Source organism: Salvia splendens, chromosome 20 (genome assembly GCF_004379255.2).
Source record: "Salvia splendens isolate huo1 chromosome 20, SspV2, whole genome shotgun sequence".
Classification (NCBI taxonomy): domain Eukaryota; kingdom Viridiplantae; phylum Streptophyta; class Magnoliopsida; order Lamiales; family Lamiaceae; genus Salvia; species Salvia splendens.
In genome coordinates this window covers 19,151,118-19,166,162 of record NC_056051.1, presented here as the reverse complement: position 1 = coordinate 19,166,162, position 15,045 = coordinate 19,151,118, and the positions used below count along the sequence as shown (strand labels likewise).

Sequence of the window (15,045 nt, the reverse complement as noted above, 5' to 3'; positions counted from 1 at the left end):
TAGGATGAAGAGAGTAATATTTGAGGCTAATTTTTAAGTTAATGGAAAATATTGAAATTTGTTCAAAATTTATAATTTCAGGAACATCCTTTGTTTATAGTTAAATTGGTGGATAATATAAGAGCCAAAACCCATCCTTTATTTATAGCTAAATTGGTTGACGATATAAGGGCTAAAACCCATTGTTGATTTCATTTACATTGGTGGTTAATATAGGAGCTAAAAGTTAAAACCCATCGTTGATTTCATTTTGAGTGACTAAATTAGAGCATAAGAATATATATTATTTTCTTTTTAGTCCGTCTCATAAAAATATGCACTTTTTAAATTTTTGAAATTCTTTTATCTCTAATAATATGAAACTCATTCTCCACTAACAGTATTTTAATTACTTTTTTCTCTCTACATCTCTTCTATTTTACTAATTTTGCTATAAAATTTGTGTCGAACTCAAAATACATATTCTTTTGGAACGGAGAGACTAGAGAGTGGTATCTTGTCTTTATATTTCAACGCATAATACATACTCCCTTCGTCCCCAAAGAATATGCACTTTGGATTAAGCACATGATTTAATGCAAAATTGATAAAGTAAGAAAGAGATAGAGAGAAAAAAGTAATTAAAGTATTGTTAGCGGAGAATGAGTCTCATCTCATTAGAGTGAAAAGAGTTTTCAAAATTAAAAATTGCATATTCTTGTAGGACAGACTAAAAAGAAAAGAATGCATATTCTCGTGGACAGGGGGAGTACTATATAACACATTTTATAAATGAGTGAACTACATAAAAAGTCTATAACGTTTCCATTTGTGACACTGTAGACCCCTAACAAAAAAATATCGCCACAAGACTCTAACCTTAAACATAATCACATATCTTGTATTTGTAGCCAATTTTCGGACCAAAATACCCAAATGCCTTGAAATTAATCACAACAGAATAATCACATATTCTTGAAGGGCATTTCAGTCATATTACCGCAACTTGCAGGCCTACTCTGCACACACCTACTAGACTTGCAGACATTAGCCAGACACTTTTGTCAAATCACCCTTTTTGTGTCGAGTTAAGAGAATTGTAGAGCAATTACCTTATTTTCAGATTTTGGATTATTGAAATTAATTTTTTATAAATGGAAAAACAATACTTCTAAGTCAATCAGTATTACTATTATGTGACGTTTTATTGAAATTAAATAATGAATCCTATCTATATAGCTGAATAATTTTTATAAGATTCAATCTTAAAAAATTTATTAAACCCAGCGGTATAATATTTTGGAGACGGCGGTCCGATGTAGATGTGCGGGGGGTCGGGACAACATTCTCTCTCCCTGGAATGGTATACAGCGGAGCTGTGGGTTTCTTCCCTTGAAATGTTGGTCTCTTCGCTTTGTGGCGATTCAGTTAAGAAAAATCAGTTTGTTTAGTTTCGTGTAATTGTAGTCTCGGGAGAAATGAGATGAATTCCTCTAGAAGAATCGGAATCTGCGTGGCTTTTGTTGTGCCATTGGTCAGCCAACGTTACTCCACCATCATTTGCCACTGCCATTGATTATTCTTGCTACTTCAAAATCAGCTGAAAATTTTATATTAAATCTAAGTATTAGTTGTGGTTGTACCATACACTGATATACTTTGATTTGGATTAAATGTGGTATATGATGTGATGAACCAACATGTGAGTTTATATATTCATTTTAATTTTCATATTTAGAATCTTAATCAACACATACTTAATCACATAATTAAATCAAGACATGTATGCACAATATCAACAATACATTATATGTATACCTAAATATTTATTTGTAGGACAATTGCAAACATTATTAAACATAATGTTTTTCCACAATTTTTTTAAGCTAAGAGACATCAGAATTGAAAAATACTCCACATCATTTCATTTTTGCAAAACACATCAAATACTTTTACAGAAACATATTAAAATACGATGTGAACACAATATGTCCAATCGCTAACACAACCATCACTTGTGTCAGGAACAGTAGAAGTAGCAGCATGCAGCAGGCCGCTACTGTCAGAATGTTCACTGAAATGACCGGAATGCCCTTTTAGGACTTAAGGGCAATATAGTCAGAAAAAACACGATATGTGATTATATTTAAGGTTAAGGTTGTCTGGCGATATTTTTTTTGTTAGAGGCCTGCAGTGTCACAAATGAAAACGTAGAGACTTTTTTATGTAGTTCACTCTTTATAAATTTGATCTTAGCCCAAAATTCCAGGCCTAAAATTACAAACCCTCAAACAAATAGTATAAGCATCAAAGCAACGGGACCAACAAAATGGAAACAATTACTCAGTTACTCTTAGGACGTGTTCACTTTCCTTGTTAGGGAATGAAGAGAAATAAAACATGGTCTGATTTACGTGGGTATGGCCCACTGAATTGAAATTGGGCATATGTGTTCACATTGCAAGAAATGAACGCAGCTTTAAGAGCCGCAAGAGTGTGTGAGGACAAAAAAGCCCATATGAAAGAGAAAGGGGAATAAGGGGAACTGAAAGAGAAAGGGTTAAAAAAGTAATCATACACTCAATTCTTGATTATAATAAAGATCACTAATTTAAAAACCACCCTTTTAGAGAGAAATGTATCATGTGTAATTCTGATGAACAGTGCGGGCCACAGCATTTTTCTAGGGCCACCAAAAAATATATAATGCAAACTGAACACGATAAAATGCATAGAATTGGGATCAATTCTGCTAATTTCTTGAACAGGGAACACGTCCTTAATAATTCAATAATCGAACTAGCAAACTGCAAATAGAAATAGAACAAATTTGGAAATATGAAACAAAATGGTGAAAATTACATGAAAATAGGGGGGAATTTTTTGTGCCAGTAAATGTTACATATAAATGGGGTTGTAAAAAAGAAAGAAAAATATGGGAAATTCAAGCAAAATTTACCAGATTCAATCTTGCCTTGAATCCCCAAATTTCTTCTTCATCACATTTATTGCAACAAAACCTCTGCTAATCGGTAAACCTAATTTACATAAAATCCCCAAATCAAGCCTGCGAATCTCCCTTCTTCCCATCCCCTTCTCTCTCCGTTATCAGCTTCGCCGCTTCCTCATCCGCCGCCGCCGCCGGCTTCTTCTGCGCCTCCTTCGCCTTCAGCGCCTGAAATTTCGAGTGATTGTAGTAGGCGACTCCCATAAACGCCAATCCATATCCGATCAGATTCACCGGCGTCACAGTATCCTTAATCACCGACCACGAGAATGCGATCAGCAGCCAATCCTTGACAACTCCGGCGACATTCATGGTTAATGCGGAGGTCTTCCCGACGAGGAGGAACACCGCGAGATTCAGCGCGAAGGCGCAGAGGCAATTGGTGCCGAAGATGAGGAAATCGAAGTGGAAGGCGGCGGTTTGCTGCCTCAGCAAGGGGAATTCGACGATTAGCCACGGGATCGAGAGGAAGAGGAAGCAGCTGGGGGCGACGTAGTAGAGAGACGTGATTGGGTTGAGATTGATTCCTTTGGAGGTGAGGAGGATTTGGATCATGACCAGCCGCGTCGCCTCGAACACGACGGCGCCTAATTGGAGGAACACTCCCCAGGAATCGTACTTCGCCTCGCCGTAGGCGGCGATTGCGACGCCGACGGAGATGGCGAGCATGTTGGACATGGTGGTGGACTTGTAGGCGTCCTTTTTGAGGAGGATTCCGATGGAGTAGACGGCGACGGGCATTAGGGCTTTGAGCATCTGGATGAAGGAGACGGAGAGGTAGATGTAGGCGGAATTGGAGAGCCAGAGGGAGAGGGCGTAGAGGGCGCCGATGGGGACGACGGAGGAGAGGTAGACGCGGCGGGAGAGGGCGGCGGGCTCGACTAAGCGGAAGACGCGGACGGCGGCGAAGGCGAGGGAGGAGCAGAAGGCCATGTGGATCATGGTGAGGGATATGGGGAAGGGCCAATTGTACAACTTCCGATCCAGGATGTACTTGTTGTAGACGATGACGGTGAACGAGAGGAAGATCCAGATCGCCACGTACATGTAGGAGAGCATGATCTTCTTCACCACGCCGTCGGAGAGGGCGCCGCCTTTCCCCATTGCTTCCGGTGGCGGTGGCGGTGGCGGTGGCGGTCGAGATTTGGGGGATAACTTTCTAGAGAGAGAGAGTGAGACTAGGTCAGCTCAGATTCGAATGGGTTTTCAAATTGGGTTGAAATTAGGGATTTTTAGAAGAGTTTTCAGGGTATATTTGTGATTTCATTAGGAGAGAGATCTATATCAATATTTTATTCTAAATCAAGCTAAATTTTGTGTTATTTTTATGGAGAATATGGATTATATCTGTGTAAATTGTATTTTCCAAATGAATTTTACAAACTCGTTTATTTATTAAATTAAATGCTAGTACTATACAAAAATTATGGTCGCTCAAAGAAATTTTGTTTTTTGGGGTATAAAGGATTTTCATAAATTAAAAAGGACAGGAAATTTGGATTGAAACTTGGGTTTTGGTGAGTTGGGATGGGATTTTTAGTTGAAAAGTAAATGTTATCATGAACCGTTAAAAGACTTTTTTTTCATAATAATGTTACATTCATGAATTTTTGGCAAATACTATTAAGACGTGAACAGTATATGCAGTCTCTTTATTAAAATATACTCCCTCAATCTACATATATTTCCTAAAATCTCGTGTCACTCAAGAATGTTATCATGTTGAATTGGATGCAGGGATTCCTGTACGAAGAATAAATATGATCTAGATGTGGGCACGTTAAGAATGTTATCATCTTGAATTAGATGTAGGTATTCCTGTACGAAGAATAAATATGATCTAGATGTGGGCACGTAAAGGTGTGATGGGCCTATTGAAATTTCAGTAGAATCACATCCCATAAAATTAATGAAGTCGTTGTTTTTTTCTATTTTCATTGATCTTATTTTTGTAAATAGTGTTATACTCCCATACTACTACTAGTAGAATGTAATTGTGTTTTAAATAAAAATTGATTATTAATGAAAAAAATTAGTAGTAAAAGGAGATGAGGAAGTAGGATTTTCATGGGGAGGATTCACATGGTTGATGACAACAAAAATTAATTAAAAAATAGGATTCACATGTAAGTGAATCGAAGACAAAAAGGCAATTTAGGAGAGTTTGCAGTTGCGTAATGTGTAGTATGAATTTCTGCAGATGTTAATAAGGTTTGCCTGCCATCATCCACTTATTTTTTTTCATTTCCAACACCACATTTAATTCTACATTTATTTACCAAAATACACCAAACTCGTAAATCGTAATTGTGGTGTTTATATGTTTTACTATTAACTCTTACACTAATTAAATTGGGCTTCATCGTCATATATACATTTTATGATTAAGTTCATCGCAAGTGATTTATTCAAAATGATCACAAAAATCGTGTAAACTGTGCGTTTTAATTACATATATTATGCTTTTTATTGTTAATTAAAGTCGTCGAATATGATTTAAAGTAAGATTATTTAAGAAGGAACAACAGATTACCAAGGCCCACAATTTTAAAAGATTATGGAAATAATTATATGAAATCGAGCTCGTTAATTTGCTGTCACAATTTGAAAAATCATGTAGGAACAAGGAGACAAATAGGATCGTTGAAAAGAGTTGAAAAATGATTTTTATTATTGCATATATGGTTTTTTATTAGAACTATAGATTCATTTTATCTACTACTCCCTCCGTCCCGGACTACTTGCACTTATTTCCTTTCTGGGCGTCCCAAGTTATTTGCACTCTTTCCATTTTTAGTAAAAATTATCACCTACAGCCGCAATTGTTGACTTTGCTATACATTCATTCCTTAATCTCCGTGCCGAAAAGGAAATGTGCGAGTAGTCCGGGACTGAGGGATATAAAAAAGAGTAGGTTTTTCATTAGCTGGCATTAGAAATTAACCAATTGAGAGAGGACAGAAAAAGGGGTGGTTGAAATAGGCCAATATAAAATTAAAATGGTTGTCAGTTTCTTTTTAATTCTTTGACCACGAATTTTATCATATTTAAATGAAAATAAAGAAGGTTGTAGCACCATTATTGTACATGACTAATGACTATATTTTAAATTTGATTTCACCTTCTCTGGATACTACTACTTGAGAGCATAATTTGAAAGGGGCGAAAGAAACAAATGAGCTTATTTTGGGAATAAGGTTTATTATCAAATAGTAGTAAGTTGAAATGGCTCTATCAAAATAACATTTCATATTATTTTTATCCTTCTCTCTTATCTCATGTGATCAATTAACCATCAAATGTTAGGCTTAGAAGCACGTAATGTCTTAAAAGTTATTAATTCTTTCCAATACATTTAAGGATTGGAATAGTATATATAAAACTCCCTGTCACTACCACTTTGGTGGATGATAATTAATAAATTTGACCTCTTATCGGCTTCCCCCATTTGCCCACTCAAAGATTAAGTCCAAATGGAATTTGTCTAACTTGTAATGAATTTGCTTTGAAAACATCAAAGTCTACTTTTATTCATTTCTTCATTGTGTGTCAAAGAATAAGTAAAAAGTGAAAAAAAGTTTGATGTCCATTAAAATAAATGGGTTAGGACAGCTCCATAAACTCCAAACCATATAAAAAAAGCCTAATCACATTAGATTACCAATATACAATTGGCTCAATTAAAGTATTTCAACATACAACATTTGATAAATAATATTTATATAAATACAATTAAATTTAACAAGCAAGCGTTTGTAGTCCAACAGTTAGGACTCCCGGCAAACGCATAATTAAATTGTTTTATTCAAAATCTTTTGCATTTATTTCATAAATTGTAAATCAAACTTTTAGTATTATTCACAATGTAGTCAAATAGTAATTCACTTGGTATAGCATCCATCATACAGTATTGTGATTTCGTCGGGCGAACCTCCACCGGAAACCCTAAAGCACCCGAGCTCGGCCGAGGAAGATGGCAACGACAAGCAAACCTCGGTCGGCCTTGCCAAGGGCACCTCCATCAACGGCTCGTCCCCATTGAGAAAAACTTGGACCACTTTCCTCATCTTAGGCCTCTCCATTTGATTAGGGTTCAAACAAGCCAACCCCGCAACCAAACTCCTCCTCACTTGCTCCTCGTCGCACCGTCCCCTCAACGCCTGATCCACACACGAGACCAACGTGCCCTTCTCGTGCAAACCCCACACAGCATCCACCAAACTAAACTCCTCCATCACACCCCTCGACCTCCTCCCGCACACCACCTCGAGCACCACCATCCCAAAGCTGTAGACGTCCGACTCAGGGGTGGCCCGGCCAGTGTAGCTGACCTCGGGCGCCAAATAGCCTATCGTTCCAGCAACCATGGTCATCACAAAAGCATCGTCTCCGAGCAATCTTGCTAGGCCAAAGTCACCTAGATGAGCATTGTAGTTGGAATCAAGCATCACATTGTTTGGCTTCACATCTCTATGGACCACAAGATTGTCACACTCCTCATGAAGGTACAACAAAACAGAGGCAAGCCCTGATAGAATCTTGAACCTAGTTTCCCAATTTAGAAACTCTTTGCCTATGTAACGGTCCAGGCTCCCGTTTGGCATGTATTCGTACACGAGTAGTAGCTGTTTACGATCGTGGCACCACCCTAGTAGCTGCACCAAGTTCTTATGCCTCAAACGCCCTATCGTGCAAATCTCAGCTAAGTACTCCTTCTCCCCTGCAACAGTAGTAGACGAAACAACGGATCTTCATGATCGATGATAATCGATAACTACCATAAATAGTAACATAACAAATTCAAGAAAACAACTACCTTGGCTTGAAGTTGCATTGATCTTTTTGACAGCAATGGTAGAATCAGGCAAAACGCCTTTGTAAACACTTCCGAATCCGCCTATTCCGAGCAGATTTTCTTTGCTAAGGCCGCGAGTAGCCTTTTCCAGCTGCTTGTATGTGAAGAATTTAGGAGCATTGGCTGCATTCCTGGCCAACTTTTGAATGTCTCTCCACCCCTCGCGCCTCGCGTTACGTCTCCTCCTAGCAGCAGCCAAGATTAGGATAGCAGCAAGTGCTAGCACCACAAGAGTTGGGATTAGAATGTGCAATATTGTTGTAGGCTTGTTACCACCAATTCCTTGATTCAGGGAGTCTTCTGGCAATGCATACAAAGTGAAATTCCAATCAAGAATCAGGTGAGTTTCGGATATATGGCCGGTTGAGCCAGTGAAGCCCACGTAGGCTTGCTGTGGAACGGTGTCTTCCATGGCGATCTTATGCTTCAAGAAGCTCACCATAGGTTCGTCTGCATACGCCACGTGTACTTGAAGTATTTTTTTGAGTCCATCGTATTCGATCTTGATTCTAATGTTTCTCCCACTCTTGAGATCAATCCCTACATCATTTAGGCTTCTTACAGCCACCGGATGCTCGACATCAATGGTGTCGATGGCGATGTGGTTCTTGTCTATGTCTCGAGGGTTCTTGTAGGTGTCGAACTCCACAGCTAGTTGGCGGAAAAAACCTGAACTTGCAAAAAAAAGTTAGTAGTAAACATTTTGTGAGATAACGAAAAAAGGGCCTAACAAATTAACCAACCTTCTGTTGAAGGATCCATGAGGCCTATGTAGGAGCCGTAGCTATCCGGTGGCGATGGCTTGTCATCCTGCGCGATGATGAACGCCATCCCATCACCGGATACCTTTGAACCCGACGTGATTCTGATGGTGAAGGTGGTGGAGAAGGATGACGGCCATGCAAGAATAGGGTAACGGAATAGAACCCGTCCCACAAGGCTCGTCTCTTCCGCCCCTTCCGGGGTGATGGTTAGGCTTCCGTTGGCACAACTTACTGATCCCAAACATATCAAATTGCCTCTGTTTTCACAACTTGACGAATCAAACGATGGGAAGGTGAAGTTTTGGGATCCAACTAAGATACAAGAAACTAGATGGATTAGCAAAACGAGAAGTGGAATTAACAGCATTGTTATGTTTGACTTAAAGAGATTTGTGACAATATTGTGTTGATAAATAGAGGGGAGAAGCTAATCATAATCTTATTAATTGAAGGTTATGGCGTCGTTTACCAACAAGTATGATTAGCGTAGTCAAACTCTTGTTACTATGTAAGATTCTTGAATCTCGTTTGTTTATGTTTCAAAACATGAAAACAAGAAGAAGAATTCACTAGATTTGGACCCAATCAAATCTTCAAATCCGTAGTTACCCTCTCAAAGTAACAAAATTGCAATCAAAGCACATGATATAAAGCCGTCGCTGTAAATTCTTATCAACTTCCCACACATCAAAGTTTAAATATTTCAAGCATAATACAAGAAAGTAAAATCACACAAATTATCCACTAAAAGGAAAAAATAACTATGATCACCAATAGCATGTATCTGTGGGATTAATATGTAGAGCTCTGCTGCAAAATACACAGGATAACAGTCTACCTGACTAAATTTAAGTACACATTTTGGTCGTTCAAAACGATTTCACAGATAAAGCTTATATAATTTCTCTCGGCAAGGCAACAGGCCTGCGAGGAAGCTGGATGGGTCCAGCAACACATAGCACACTGTCTGACTATTCTAACCAACGATCTTAGATAGTCAAGGGAATTGAAAAACTAGAAGATGACGTCCACTTGCTCATATATACCGTAGCAGGTATCTGGATTATTGAGCGTGGGCTCTTCTTAGGACGGCACTGCAAAAGAGAGAGAGACCTTTGTGTCAGTTACAGAACATACAGTACTCAGAGAATGCACAAATTAAGTCCATCCCAATCAATTAGCACCCATAAAGTTAAAAGGTTGTTTGGGGAAGGGGGAAAGAAGATAACAAACAGAACCAATAATCAGCAGCTTTATAAGATTTACATAAAATCCAGTCATTGGCATTAGGAACATAGCAGATTTGCTTTGCACTACTAGAAACATATGGTTGAGCATTTGAAAGATTAACTGATCAAACAAGTTTAAAATTAGACAGGCTGTCAAAGTAAAAGGTCGACTAGCCTATCTATCTATCTATCTAATCACCCAAAACAAACTGTCTACTTGCTGACTATAATCTCAGTCACTTAGACAAGTGCCTTAGAAGTAACAGGCTGCTTGCTGAGAAGCCCCTCAAATTTAAAAATGTTTTAGTTTCAATAAGGGACACGGGGGCAGGGGGAGGAGAAGACAGTGGCCAAAACTTACTATATGTCGATGTATCAATTTGCTCAGGAAGCTCCTTAATATCAACTTCAAACCTCTCCTGAACCTGCAATACACAATAAGCTTGGAACGATAGCAGCCAAAAGAAATACTTTCTAGATAAATAGGCATCAAAATACTAACTTGATTGAGAACATCCGAATCAGATGCGGATGCAACAAATGTTATAGCAAGCCCTTTGGTGCCAAACCTTCCAGCTCTACCAACCTAAAATTTGAAAGCAGAAATGGGGAAACCAACATTAATGATTCAAAATCAATGGACAATATATTGACTATGAAGGGACAAACGAAGCAAAAGGACGAAAGAATATAGTGTACCCTGTGTAGATAAGTGTCTGCAGAATCCGGCATATCGTAGTTGATCACAATGTTAACTCGCTCTATGTCGATTCCTCTACCAACTAAATCTGTAGCTACCAAAATCCTCTTATGGCCTTCTTTGAAACTCTTGTACCGAGTTAATCTGCACTCTCAAATGTCAAAACATTGTCTTTTGCTCCAAAGAACATAAACTTGACATGTGCCTCTTAGTTGTTAATGTCTTTCCAATAAATCTTTTAACACAGTACAATCCCTGATCATAGACGATAAAATCTGAAGAGTACAATAAAGCATCTAAAACAAAATCTATACATCAAATCGAAAGTGAAGGCAAGTCAAAAGAAAGCACTCTGGCAATAGAGAGCACAAACCTTTCTTCCTGGGACATGCCAGAGTGAATGCATATAGATGGGAAGTTACACTCCACAAGCAATTTATTCAGCTCTGCAGCACGGGTGACACTTTTGACAAATATGACCACTTGATTGAAATCTAAGGCATCCAGCAGATCATTCAACTTCCGATTTTTCTCCAGCTCACTCAATTTGATGTAGTGCTGCCATGAAGAGCCACCAAGTAAGCAAATAATAATTTAGAAGTCCACATACAGCTCTAGGAAAATTGAATTCAAACCTGTACAAGACCATGCAGGGTCAACTTGGCTTCATCATCTACATATATTTCCATTGGCTGAAACGAAGAAATGTCACCGTAAAGCATATTAGGTAGGATCCATCAGAAGCTATGGTATCCAGTATGAAATGAAGGATGATAAAAAAGGTCTGATTTGAGGTTCTGGGCCGGCCATCAGACTCATTTCCTTGCTGATACTTCACAACTGAATGTCACGACTGTTCAAACAACTATTATGGAATTCATGAGCTATGTAACATGAATTTCACTCTGAACCCCCATTCCCTTTAATATCCCCCTGTAAAGGGGATCTATAAGAAGAAGATGAAAAAAGAAGAAAAAAGGGATGAATCCCGAATGACAAGTAAAACAGTAGCAACAATGAGAACAGTGTCTATGGAACTCGGCCACCTTTTATGCCAACCTATTAAATCTTTGAAACGAACCGTCACTTCGTGTCAGTGGATAGATTAGCACGACATGCTTAAGCATACAGCACATCAGACATTGCATTCATAGTTCCCACAGCAGAATTTTTGGGGAACAGGAAACATGGTAGATGTCTAAAATTCAAGGACTGGTCACAGGACATTACATCTTGCATGAATTTCTTGCAAATGGGTCGAATCTCCTTGCTGAGAGTAGCTGAAAACATCATAACTTGCTTGTCATGAGGGGTCATTTTGAAGATCTCCTGCACATCCCTCCGCATATCTAGTGTCGAATTAAAGAGGTTAAGAGAATTTCCTTTCAGTAGTCATGAAGAAATAAGGTGGCTGTCATGACAAAGGCTTACCAAGAGACTCGAGCATCTTGTCGCACTCATCCAGTATGAAATGCCTCACGTTTTTCAGAGAAAGTTCCTTGTCCCTAGACAGAGCAAGTATTCTTCCAGGAGTTCCAACAACAATGTGAGGACATTCATTTTTCAGAAGATCCTTGTGTATTTTCACGTTGACACCGCCATAGAAAACAGCTACCTTGATATCTGGTAAATATGTGCTGAATCTTTCAAACTCATGACAAATCTGCAAGCCAAAGAAAAGGTTTGTGTAAGGAATATGGGCCACCAAACAATCCACAAAATAACAAAGTACTATAGTATATAATCCACTGTGATCTAGAGGAACATGCCTGGTAAGCTAATTCCCTTGTATGACACAGGACAAGCGCAGCAACTTGGCCTGCAATTGGTTCAATCTGCTGTAATGTTGAAAGCACAAATACAGCAGTTTTCCCCATACCAGATTTGGCTTGGCAGATAACATCCATTCCAAGAATAGCTTGAGGAATACACTCATGTTGAACTGGCGAAGAACCAAAGAAATTTGATCCAAGGAAGCCTCAGTTTCAATTAAAAAAGTTTTTACCATGCAACTTCTCCGAGGTAGAGTGATAATAATGATTTACCTGAAACATATATCATCCCCAAACAATTGTAAGTCTCTTTTCAATACATAAAGAGGCAGGCAGGTATACAAAAGCCTAAGATGCATGTATAATAAACAAGACCAAGAGATTTTCAGAAAAAAAGGGTTAGAAAAATGCCTTCATTTATAAGGTCCTCAATGTTTTACTAACTTTTAACATGCCCAATACTTATACAAACTATAGAACATAAACTCTCATTTCCAGTCAGAACATCTTGAACATAAGTGAGATTGACCACATAGTTTCCCAAACACAAAAAATGCATCTTGCCTTCTGACGGGTGCTCAAATCCCGAGTCGACAATAGCACGTAAAAGCTCTGGCTTCAAGAGGAAGTCCCTGAATCCTGAACTGTGGATCCCCACATATCCCCTGTACACAGAATAGAAAATAATGCAAGTTAACACCTGCATAGATATATAGTCCCAATTGATAGAGCATGTTTAGTAGTGTAACCACATCCTAGATTCATAGAAGAAGCCCTCCCATCTCGTGATTAGCAAAATTGATTTGCAAAAATACCCAAATTCCAGCACAATAACTAAAAAGCAGCTACTCCATGAGTTCAAATAGGCTAGGCTAATCAACATCGTCTCTCTGTCATAAATCTTACTCCAAGCAAATGCCTCAAACAGCTAAACAGTTTAACAAACATATAATAAACGCAAATTTTAGAGAAAAAAACACAAGATAACTCAAAACGAGCAAAAAAAGGGACTGAGGCCACAATTACTCAGCAAGAGAAAATGAATTATAAAATCTCTTCAGAATCATGTAACTCACTTCTTCACGGACTCGCCGTTGACCTTGGCACCGACGGAATCAGGTGCTTTCTCCTCCTCTTCCTCGTAGTCGAGAAGCTCCTCCTCGTAGGCTTCGATCTCCTTCGTCTCGCCCATTTTTTGCTGGTGCTGCTTGAAGCTACAGATCGAAGAACAAAAATTAAATCTTTCGCCACTTTATTCAGCAAATAAATCCATACACAGCTCGAAACACACACACACACACACTTGAAGAGGCATGTGCTGAAAAATTAGGGTTTATATAAACCTGGGTGAATCGAATTAGGGATGCGCGGTTGAGAGATGCTACGGTTAGAATTCCGATTTCTGCAGAGAAGAATGTTAAGAAATATGCGGAAGCGAAATGAGATATTTGGAGAGCGATAGAAAGATAGGGTTTGGCAATGAGGGTATATTGGTTTTGACCGATCTGCCCTTGGGCTGTTGCGATAGATGCAATTCAATTATTTTATCGATTACACTAAGAGCATCTCCAGTGGTCGGATGTCCCACTCGGACATCCACTAGGACATCCCAAAAATACCTTCTGCCACGTCACTAGGACTTCTCATCCCACTGCCACGTCACTAGGACATCCCCTTCACAATCCGCCCTTCCCATCGCCCTTCCCACTAAGACTTCCCGCAATTAAAAAAATCACAAATTCACAAATATACGTAACGGAATTATAATTTTGACACAGAATACAAGAAAATTGCAAATGCTTCATTAAAAAAAAATTACATAAAAAAAAGAAAAAAATTACATAATAAAAAAGAAAAAATTACATAATAAAATTTTTGACTCGGCTCACTCCTCGTCGTCCGTGCCGCCCTCGCCGTCGCCCGTGCCGCCCCCGCCGTCCCCGCCGCTAATCTCGGCGCCATCATCTCCAATGGGTGGCATGCCCAAATCGCGCCGACATCCATCGATGACATCCTTCAACATCCTTTTGTACACAGGATCTGTCGTGCTATGCCACCTATGCATGGTCCGGACCAAGCTAGTCGTTAACTGCGCGCGGGCGAGTCGTTCGATATCTTCTGGGGGAGCAGGGGCCTCCGATTGGACCTCGAATGACCCGCTGCTGCTTCCCCTAGCCCTCCGCTGCGCAGCCTTTTGCCCAACCGGGCGACGACGACGGCGAGAGTCTGATTGAGGTAGCGGGGACACTTCGTCGGCTTCTGGGAGCTCGTGCGAACCAGCACTGCTGCTGTATTCACCAGAAGCGTTGATCTTCGTCCGCTTCGCCCAGCCCGATTCGACTCCCCCACAAAACTTTGGGGAATCCTTCACCACGAGAAAGGCCTCCCACTGATCGAATTGTTTGAACTTCAAGGCTCTGTCGGGGTACTGAGCAAAGGCACGGTTCCGGACATCCTCCTCGGACATACCGCTGCTTGCCTGGCAGAGATTGTTTTGGTAGAGGCCGCAAATCGACTAAGCTTAGGCCTCAACTGCTCCCACTGTTTCCGGCACTGTTCGGGAACGCGACGCTTCGCCCCAGCCGGTTTGTGTGTGTGGTAGGCTTCAGCGATGCGATACCACAGTCTGTCAATATGTTGGTTGGCACCGACATAGGGATCCTCGACTACTGAAACCCAAGCCTTCGCAAGCGTGACATTTTCCCACGGGCTCCATACCGTCCTCTTTCTCGTCTCATC

The 15,045-nt window shown here is 39.7% G+C and overlaps 3 protein-coding genes across 3 annotated transcripts; all 3 read right to left on the bottom strand.

The window, feature by feature from the left end:
- Positions 1 to 2,793: 2,793 nt before the first annotated feature.
- Positions 2,794 to 4,209, bottom strand: LOC121782769 (probable sugar phosphate/phosphate translocator At2g25520). Its single transcript, XM_042180715.1, has one exon. The coding sequence runs from the start codon at positions 4,088 to 4,090 to the stop codon at positions 3,041 to 3,043; it is 1,050 nt and encodes a 349-aa protein (XP_042036649.1). The 5' UTR covers positions 4,091 to 4,209; the 3' UTR covers positions 2,794 to 3,040.
- Positions 4,210 to 6,867: 2,658 nt separating this feature from the next.
- Positions 6,868 to 8,972, bottom strand: LOC121781608 (probable L-type lectin-domain containing receptor kinase S.5). Its single transcript, XM_042179335.1, has 3 exons — positions 8,585 to 8,972; positions 7,803 to 8,510; positions 6,868 to 7,706 (listed from the first exon to the last, which is right to left on the bottom strand). Exons 1-3 carry the CDS (start codon positions 8,970 to 8,972, stop codon positions 6,868 to 6,870), a joined length of 1,935 nt encoding a protein of 644 aa, XP_042035269.1.
- A 370-nt stretch (positions 8,973 to 9,342) lies between these two features.
- LOC121782562 (DEAD-box ATP-dependent RNA helicase 15) lies at positions 9,343 to 13,801 on the bottom strand. Its single transcript, XM_042180447.1, has 12 exons — positions 13,650 to 13,801; positions 13,383 to 13,520; positions 12,871 to 12,971; positions 12,304 to 12,476; positions 11,966 to 12,197; positions 11,765 to 11,883; positions 11,170 to 11,226; positions 10,908 to 11,092; positions 10,534 to 10,678; positions 10,337 to 10,420; positions 10,196 to 10,259; positions 9,343 to 9,699 (listed from the first exon to the last, which is right to left on the bottom strand). The coding sequence occupies exons 2-12, from the start codon at positions 13,496 to 13,498 to the stop codon at positions 9,689 to 9,691; spliced, it is 1,287 nt and encodes a 428-aa protein (XP_042036381.1). The 5' UTR covers positions 13,499 to 13,520; positions 13,650 to 13,801; the 3' UTR covers positions 9,343 to 9,688.
- Between the last annotated feature and the right edge of the window lie 1,244 nt (positions 13,802 to 15,045).